This window comes from Centruroides sculpturatus, unplaced genomic scaffold (assembly GCF_000671375.1).
Source record: "Centruroides sculpturatus isolate CEXI.00-Female unplaced genomic scaffold, Cexi_2.0 scaffold1461, whole genome shotgun sequence".
In the NCBI taxonomy this organism is placed as follows: Eukaryota; Metazoa; Arthropoda; class Arachnida; order Scorpiones; family Buthidae; genus Centruroides; species Centruroides sculpturatus.
This window is the reverse complement of record NW_019385659.1, coordinates 111,028-121,102: the sequence shown is the minus strand read 5'-3', so window position 1 is coordinate 121,102 and position 10,075 is coordinate 111,028. Positions and strand designations below refer to the sequence as shown.

At 33.0% G+C, this 10,075-nt stretch overlaps 1 protein-coding gene across 1 annotated transcript; it reads left to right on the top strand.

The window, feature by feature from the left end:
• Positions 1-5,960: 5,960 nt before the first annotated feature.
• Positions 5,961-9,606, top strand: LOC111640941. The gene is made up of 5 exons (XM_023387031.1): positions 5,961-6,027; positions 6,842-7,002; positions 7,335-7,503; positions 8,408-8,535; positions 9,089-9,606. The coding sequence occupies exons 1-5, from the start codon at positions 5,979-5,981 to the stop codon at positions 9,173-9,175; spliced, it is 594 nt and encodes a 197-aa protein (XP_023242799.1). The 5' UTR covers positions 5,961-5,978; the 3' UTR covers positions 9,176-9,606.
• The last annotated feature ends 469 nt before the right edge of the window (positions 9,607-10,075 follow it).

Here is a 10,075-nt window from a genome sequence, read left to right as displayed (position 1 = left end):
AAATATTACGTTTATTCCAACACAAGTCCCTAACTGGTTTAGAACTGGCATCCGCATGCCTCGGTATTACATCCTAATTTTAAAATGTCCGGGTCAGCAATTTGAAAAGTGTAAAGACCACCACTTTCCCCCTCCAAAAATATCTATATATATATTTGTAAACTGTTATTTGTAATAATTTTTGTTTATTTACTTTATATCTTTTTTAATTATGTATTCGAGTGAACCTTAATTGTATCTTGAATAACAACCGAAGTTGTAGGAGGAAATTCGCCTATTTTACCAATCTAGGGACCCCCTTTTCCAAACTTTAATATCAACTTAAATTAATTCGAATAAAACGGTTTATTATCCAACTATTAGAAGTCTCACAACATGCCAAAGAAAAGAGGAAGAAGCAACCAAATAATCAAAAATTATAAAAGATATATATAGAAATGGGAAACATTGCATCCCCTTTGTTTTCGGCAATGTTTACATTAAATGACGAACTGTCAAAGCAATCCATGAACAATGACTAAGAGCAAAGATGAGTCATGCCAACTCAGAGATGAGAAAACACCACCTCAGAGATGACTCTATGAAAGCTCGACGTCATCACCAAATAAGAAAACACTGCCTCAGCTACAATGATGACACTGCCAATGAATCATCACCCGATGATGAACTTTCTCATGCTGGAAGGGTTTAAAGGGAGAGCTCCAACCAGAGAAAGTCCAGTGAGAGATGGGGGGACACAGTCCAGTCAGAGAAAGGGAGTCAGAAAGAGACAGTGAGATAGTCAGCAGTTGGGGACACAGCTCCAGCCAGAGAAAGGCAGTTGAGTTACAGATGCTGTCACAGAAGGAGTTGTTGCAGAACGAGTTGGAGTCGCAGTCACAATCAGACAGACAGAGATCCAGAGAGTGAAACCAGACGAGCGCCAGAGCAAGAATGGTTCAAGAGAGGACGACTCAAAAACGAGCAAGCACAAGACGAAGTGCAGTGAATACCAGAAACCTCCGCAGTCTTGGCCGTCAGGTCCACGTCATAAGAGAAGACATCTTGTTTACCTGGTATGTTGTGAGTCGCGTAAGTTCGAATACCCTCCGTTAGTCACCCCCTCGTTGTATAGATAAAAATAGGCAAATTTCCAAAATCGGGTTATAATTCTGTTCTAAACTTTCGTTTATGTTAATAAATGTCCTTAAATTGGTTATATTTGACTCTGCATTCTTCTTCTTCAAAGGCTCATTCCTGGACTTCGGAGTGACTCTTACCTTCGCGCCTTAATCACCGATTTCATCTCAAACGGCGGTGTGTCCGATAAAACACACCTGGTCGCAGGACTTTACCCAAAAAAGTATGCAGTAAATCTTTACAGCCCCCGAACCCCACAAAAGGTTACAACACTAATTGTGCCATTTCGTACCGTTCGGGTATCGTGATAAACGTGACAATGGTAGGCTAAAAAACCAAACTTTTCATATGGTTTTCATTTTAATATTTATTGCATTATAGTATTTGATTTTTGTCATTCAATCCTACTGATGTTTAGATCTAACATTAAGCAGGCAAACACGAACAGTAACAAAAAAGAACTTTATTAGAAAAGGTTAGAACTGTCACAGACATCCTCGGGCAACACCCGGACAAAATCCAACGAACTTTCGCGCCTTTTCTTTTTTTGACGTTGCCAGCCACTCTTGTTGGCAAGTGTTGCCAGTCAGAGTTCGTGATCTTGGCAAGTGTTGCCAGACAGTGTTCAGGATCTCTGGCGCTGGCGGCCACAGATTTATGTAACTGCAAAGGTTATCCTAGGTTGTTCACTTGGTATGATAAACCCTTATCTAACACATTTTCAAAATTATTCCTCTAATATACAAAATTTAAAGAATTTTTAAAATGCGTGGCAATTGGTGTTTTAAACCGTTACGTAAGATAACATTCGTTGTTATATAAATCAAATACTATAATGTAATAGAAGGTTTAGAAGTACGAAAGAATCTGATATTTTTAACGTTTGTTGTTATTTTTGTCCGAGCAACTCCGAGTTTATCTGCTAGTTATACAAATAACTGGACATTGGCATTAAAAATCTGTTAGATCGACACGGTTTCTCATGTTTATGGTTGTCCCAAGATCCTCATTTGATCGAAAGATATTAAACATTAATTATAAAAGTGTGTTTCGACCAGAGCATACAAGAAGATTGGTCTTTGTTGAAAAAGAACAAGCATTTTCAATTAAATCGTATTTTTAAAACTTATTATTGACAACACTATGTCTTGTTTATAAAATCGTACTGCCCGATGTTCTTACCAGCATAGAGGTATGAAGGAGTACATGTCGAGATTTGATATTTGGCACAGAGTATTAGGTGCCCAAAATATTTGTGCATAAAATAATCCAGACTCGTAGATAGTCAGGGGACCGAGAATCGAGTCAAAATAAAATACAGAATGGCGACCCTCTTCTACGAACAGGCAAAACAGCAACCTCACCCCACCGAAGTCAGGTAGAGGAGAGTACCACCCATAAGAAGAAGAAGAGTATCACCCACTAAGAAGTGAACTCTGACCTTAGGACCGAACACGTAGTTTCTTCTATGTTAAATAAAATTTGTAATATAATTTTGTGAATTTGGGAGTGCTTCAAATATGACGTTAAAACGGTTTTATGTCGTTACAAATGGTTTTTCTAACATTATCTAGTATAGTAAAATCGTAGGATCGATAAAAATTTGACGTTATATTAGGGATGTCGTTACATTCGATGACATTATAATCGGGTTAAACTGTATATTGTTTGTGCAAAATAAAAAAATAATTTCGGACGGTACAATAGCCACGATTATTTTTTTCAAAAATGGGAAATTTCGTTACGCATCGACAAAAATTCAACCCGGGCCGACACGCAACGGACAGAAATTTTGAAATAAGATAGGTTAATTTCATCGAAGATACATCGTGGACGATCTCGTGGTCGTGGCCGGCGAAGTTTAAACGATCGCGCCCAAAAGCAGCGATTTGAGAATATGAACGAGACCTGCCTTGAGCATCAAAGTGCTTCCGTCTCGGAGACATAGTTTTGTCCCAAATACGGTTTTGCCGTTTTTACTTGTTTGTTTATGGACATAAGTCATGATGTAAAACGATTAATTTTACAGCTAAGATGTGATCAAAATTATATTATTACGCATAACAGTAAACTAATAATAGACCCTGAGAAAATTTGCAGTAACTGTAGTTTGCAAACGTATAAAACTTGGGAACATGTTAACTGTCCTGTACTAAGCTATTAAATTAATTTGATAAATTTTACTAATTTCAGATTTACATAATATGTATATAAATGATGATTATTGTGTTATTATCGGATAGACTGTGCCAATTGATGCATATTATGACAAGACTGTCATATTAAATATATACTGTATAAATTAATTTAAAATATTTATTTAAAAAACTTTTTATAGTTATAGTATAAAATGGCAAACAGCTTTAATTTTGAAGGTTTTATAAAAAATTGTAAATACTAATAACGAATAAAATCGTTATTAAGTTCGACCCTACTGAAGATACACACGACACCCTTTACTCCCCATTTCTTCGACCTGTAACCACCAAAATTTAATAGCATTAATCAACTTAATACACTAACGTCCCTGCAAAATTTCAGAAATTTTCGGAGTTATTAAGCTTCAAATAGGGTGAAGAAAAAATTGTGCCCCTTCACCAACATCCATTTATACAGAAAGTAGGCAACCCCCGAATTATTTTGCATTTCTCGAAGTTTCAGAATTTCCCGAGTCCAAAAATGTAAAAATATGGAGAAACATTTTTGCCGGATCGCCATTCTTTTCCTCTGTTATATATAACAGCCGGGAAAGTAAAAATTGATAAGTAATTGCATGTTTACTATTCTCGGGAAACAATGAAGCAATAAATTAATAAATTTTAATGAATTGAATTAAATAGAAACACGGAATTGTCTACGAATATAGTAATATGATAATTATAATACATTGAAATCAATTTGCGATAAAAACATTGAAATTAAAATATTTTTTTCGTGTAACACTCGAGGCTGGTTTGCGGAACACTGGTTAAGAACCACTGGTCTATCATATACTACTGTAATATTATTTAAATCTAAATTACGATCTAATGATTCGGTTGTATTGTGTGTAAATACATTTACACGTAATTCTATATTTATTCAAATATTACATGCATTTAGCTTAGTAATAAATTTTGAAATAATTCATGTAAATAATTCGACGTGTATAATTTCATTTCTTTCAGTACAGTTTCTGTTAAACATGATATTACCAATTCCGATTCAACAAAAATGTCCCTAAAACACCGAAAAGGTAGAAAAGGAGAAAATAGAACTGTGAAATCCGGATTTTATACCGATTTTTTCCCGATCAATGTCCCGATATTACCTAAAAAACGATTATGATTGACCTAAAATGATTGACTTCAATGAACAGTGTGGCTTAAATTTTCTTATTTCTTAATATTTTTTCATAAACATTTAATAAAAAACAGAACGACGCGCAAGTTCTGGACACGTACGGATCAACATCTGCATATAAATCAGTGATGCCGATCTTTTAAGCAGTTGGAAATTGTGTTGTGTTTCATTGTAAAGATCCTGCATTCACATTCCTATTGTGATGTTTATGTAAAGCTCCGACGGGGGAGGGGAATGTCGAGGGGTCGCTCAGAGAGTATGTGGGTGCGATGATCACTAAGACAGACTCTACGGTTTCGAGAAACCGTTTATTTGTCATCTTGAAAGCTGCAAGTCGCCACTCCTGGTCTTCCTCTCCGTTCCAAGATACAGTAGTCCCAAATGAAGTGTGTCCGGTTGGCGAATGACAGTTCTTTCGACGATTCCGGACGATACGGTCGACTTCCGGTGATGGGAAGATGTCGATTCGAGGACGGGAGACGGAGACGATGATGGACACGAAACACAACAATTGGTCCGACACTTGGAATTTCCAAGAAGAAAAAAATTTGCCAATCTTGCGAAGAAATCTATATCTATCTATATCTATATCTATATATATAAATGGACATGTATGCCCCTATATTTCACTTTTTCGCAAAAACTACACATCGCACGTGAATGGTGTTTGAATGTGGTAGTAGCCCCAAGTCTCTATTCGTGCATAGGGGTGGTTGCGTCTCGATAGCTATAAGGGTGCGGGAGATATGGGCTTGAAAGTGGCTGAAAGTGGTTTTCTATTTCGAATGTTTTGTTCAAATTTGTTCGAATTTGTTTGAATTAAATTCGAACATAAAATTCGAATATTTGTTCGATTATAGAACGATTGTAAACGTTCCAGAAATGTTGAAAATAGTTCGTTTGACCGGACGTGAACAGGAGACGTTCAGAAATATTGATAGAATCGGGACCAGGTCTCTAATTAGTCTGGAAACGGTGGACCTAATTCTTGCATTATGTGAAAACGGGTAAGATTGGCTATAATGTAATTATCTTAATCTTCAATATCGTTACTTTTTAAAAACCCAGCGAAGCGGGTCCTTGCAGCTAGTTTTAAAATAAAATAGAACTTCTTTCATTGTGTTGATGCAATGAATGTAGTGAAGAAAAAATTGTAGTGAGACAGCGACAGATTTTCGATATAAAATTTCCACCACGCGGATCGGGTTCACACATCATCTATGGAATGGCCACGTACAGTTTTTCAGAATTTCTTCTCGCATATAACGCATAAATAAGGGCCAAACCGCCTCTAAATAATGTTCTCGAGAAGCATTTCGCTAAATAAATCGCCCACGTCCTTCTTTGTGTTTACTTATCAAAAAACAAAACCAAAAAAATTAAAAAATTAAATTTCTTTTCATACGTAATTCTAAGCACGTTCTATGATTAGCGTGACTTAAGCACGTTTCTAATTGTTGCGTAAACAATAGACATTAATAATATATTTTCGGCTATTGTCGAAGCGTTTTTGTTCGATGCAAGATTATCGAATGCGATATTTGTTTTTGAAAATAAGTTTTATGAGTAAGTTAAACTACATTTTTATTGTATAATTATATTAACTGTTTACTAACGTGTCAAAAATGAAAATAAAAACATAAAATTAATAGTAATTTTCGACCAGATGTTTAAAAATCCGAATATAATGTTATAATGTTAACGGCGAATATATTCTTAGTGTCATTAACGATAAATAACAATTTATTATTTCGTTTCCTCATCTTATCCAATATCTCAATATTGAATTTCATTAAAACACCTACCGGGAATAACTCTTGAGTAAGCAATATTGAGTATCAATTATTAATTTTACGATTGTAACAATTTACACTTTCCACACAATTAATAATGTCAAATCGCAATGTAATATTTATACTTTGTAACAGAAATAAATTGACTTTTGTTTTATGCAATACGCTTCTTGTCTAGTCTTGTGTTCAAATATACGAGCACAAAGATGACTTTTCTTTTCCGCTAGACTTATTACACTATCAAACGTAGGACAAACTTCAGAAAGACTTTTTATTTATTTGATTATGCATTTCGGATAATTATGTCCCTTTTTTAACTCTTGTGTTACAAATGGATTATGAGAAATTGAAATACTGAAATTGAAATTGACTTTTGCTTAACTTTTAGTTTTATTTTTGTGGATTTTCAATGGAATAAATTTCTAAAATATGTTTCCACAATAAGAATTTCATCTGTTTATTTGATATAAACTGTATGTCATTTCCTATATTTTTCTCTTTCAATTCTTATATAATATTCTTATTAAATTCACGCGAAAAAACTTTTACGAATAGCTGTGTTTATTGCGTTTACTTTTATTCTCTAGGTGCTAATTATCAAATGGATTTAAATAATACAAGTGAACACCCGGCATGTGAAGAAGTTGGTGCGGAAGATGCTTTTATAAATATAGTAAATGCAATAATGCAAATGACATCCAATATAAATGCTGATTTTCCGGAACAAATTGAATTGTCTTCTTCTTGTGTAAGTTCAATTCAAAATAATTTAATAATTCTCATTATCTAAAGGTTTAAAACTGTTTTTTGTAAAGGTTCCTTCTCACCAGGTACTGGTTCAATATATATAAAAAATCGATTAACAATAAGTAAAATATTTTACTGGTCAAAGGTTTATTGTTAATCGGTTTAAAACTGAAAAACACAACACGAGAAATGCATAATCTTATGGAAAGTGTTGTTTGTAATGACTGCAAATTCTTTATTAATTAATAAATGATTTTTTCCGAGTAATAAAAAGAACATTTCGACTACTGTAAGATTATTCAATCAGAAATTAGAACTTTTCACTTTTTACAGGATTCCGATGACGAAGAGGAGGGTACTTTTTGGTTTTTGGAAAGTACTAATTGTGAAAATAGACCTTTGAAGAAAGAGTTTGTATTTTTAGAGGAGTATTCATTGGTGAAAAAAATAATATATGAACATAACGAAGAATCATCGAAAGACGTGGAGGTGTTGGCTAAAGGTGAGGTTAAAACAGATTATAAAGAATTATAAAATAATTTGTTAAAAATTATTAAGAAATCTTTTCACGTTAAACTCATTCTGTTTAAATTTATTTAAATTATAAAACTTAATATTAGTTATCCATTTGCAGTCTTTCACGTGTGTTGTATGTCGTAGTTTATTATATTCGAAACAATTCAGAAATAGATCATTCATTTCTAAAAAGATTCCATTTATTTCGTCAAAAACACTTTCGATAATGATTTTTGTTCCTGTTTGAGTAACAATTTCAACCGCCATTATATAAATATTCACCGGTAAACATGATTAATTAGGAGTAAACCAACAAATAAAATAATTGAAACAAACACAACCTTAACATTGACGAAATGATTCATTGTCTTGGCCACTTCTCGTATCAAATTTAATTGAAAATTAATTTATCATTCTTGAAAGTATATGTCGAGAAATTTCCAATAATTTTAATATAATTTAATGAACTTTATTTTTCCGGCTGTTATAATATTTGAATTGGGTCACATTTGACCTTGGAGGTTTTTGGAATGGTTGTGACACCTCCCTACAGAGAAGGTAAAGAAACGAAATATGTGTTTATGTACTCACGTGTATCTCGTTTAATATCTGTGGATAGGTAAATATTACAAGCCGAAATTTGCACGGTAACTTGTTTAATAAGAGACATCGTTAATTTATTAACGATGTCTCTTATTAAACTTACATAGTAATTATATTGTATTACCTCACTGTTTACACAATAATCCTACTTTCTGACTTCCTGTACAGGTTATATAGAAATATAGAGATGTATTTCTACATAAACTTATTAGCCTGATGCAATTTTTTATAATAAATGTGTTTGATATAAAATTATACGAAAGTAAAATTTTAAATGATTTTTGTAGAAAAGAATAAAATCAAAGAGATGACGGGAGAAAGTAAACAGTCAGAAAAATTAATTCGACTGGATAAAAAAAGAAACACTAACGGCAGATTTCCATACAAAAGTGAATCGGATGATGATGATGATAAAGTAAGTTTCTCGCAAAATTTGAATTCCAATATTATTTTGGTATTTTAAGACTCGTTTTCTCTCTTGTATTCACAATGATTCTATACATTTTAAATGATTGCATGAAATCATTCCGGTTATAAAGTTTATGTTCGAAATTTCAAACTATAATGAGTATATGAAATTTGTAAATATTACTTTGAGAATAACCAAAGTTTCCAAAAGACAAATGAAGATATTCAATTATTGAAGAATTTTGTGTTACGAGCGAACACTTCATCATTTGTGCTTGTCGTTGATAAAATCCATTTAGTTTGATTAAAGTCTTTTTCTAAATGTCCAACATCTAAATTTACTTTTCATATTTATCCATTTTTATAAAATCAACAGACGACAACTCGTGTCTTCTTAATAGGAAATTTTCAATTCATACAAAACATATTCTTTTTCAGTATTTATTGTAATTATACAGGCAATACTTTCGTTATATTATTTTTTAACAAACATTGTAATTTGAACTTGCGGATAATTTAATTTTCATATTTTATTTACGAAATATTTTTATTATTTGCAGGAAACAAACAAATGTTTCGATGTTTTTGCGGAATATTTCCGCAGAATTCCGTCTATCATCTGTGCTTGTTTTAAAAGAAAAAAGTAAAACGGCGGAATGTAGAAGATTGTGCATATTTTAAACGTCACATTCCGTTCAGTTAAAAAAAAAAATGTTATATTTTACTTTTCATCTATTTAATATTATTAGAATTTATCGTTTCTATAATTATAACAAAGGCACATTACAAAATTTATTACGCAAAATATCTGGTGTGCAACTTTATTCGGCAGACGCCATCGTATCATCTGCTCTGTACTTTCGGCCTAATTAGCGAAAAAAATTTTCTACTGCATTCGTGCATTTTTCGATTCAAATTTTATGGAAAAATGAAATGAAAGGTTAACAAAATTAAATCAAGTATAAATGGAATTTCTAACATAACCAATTTCAGAAATCTATAAATTACATTTTTAAAAAGATTTATAAAAATGTCAAGGCGTTCCTTCGGGGAGACGTCATCAAAATTCTCGTCTCTACGAGGAAAGAAAGAAAAAAATACGAAGGGTTCCTTCGTGGAGACGTCATCAAAATGCTCGTCTCTACGAGGAAAGAAAGAAAAAGATAGCATGAAGAATTGACGAGGGGTTCCTTCGGGGAGACGTCATCAAAATGCTCGTCTCTACGAGGAAAGAAAGAAAAAGATAGCATGAAGAATTGACGAGGGGTTCCTTCGGGGAGACGTCATCAAAATGCTCGTCTCTACGAGGAAAGAAAGAAAAAGATATCATGAAGAATTGACGAGGGGTTCCTTCGGGGAAACGTCATTAAAATGCTCGTTTCTACGAGGAAAGAAACAAAAAGATATGAAGAATTGACGTCAGGTTCTTTCGGGGAGACGTCATTAAATGCTCGTCTCTACAAGGGAAGAAAGCAAGAAAATGACCATTGGAATAGTAAAACAGAAATCTGTTCGCCTTCGTGAATATTTCGTTTAAGTAAAAAAGT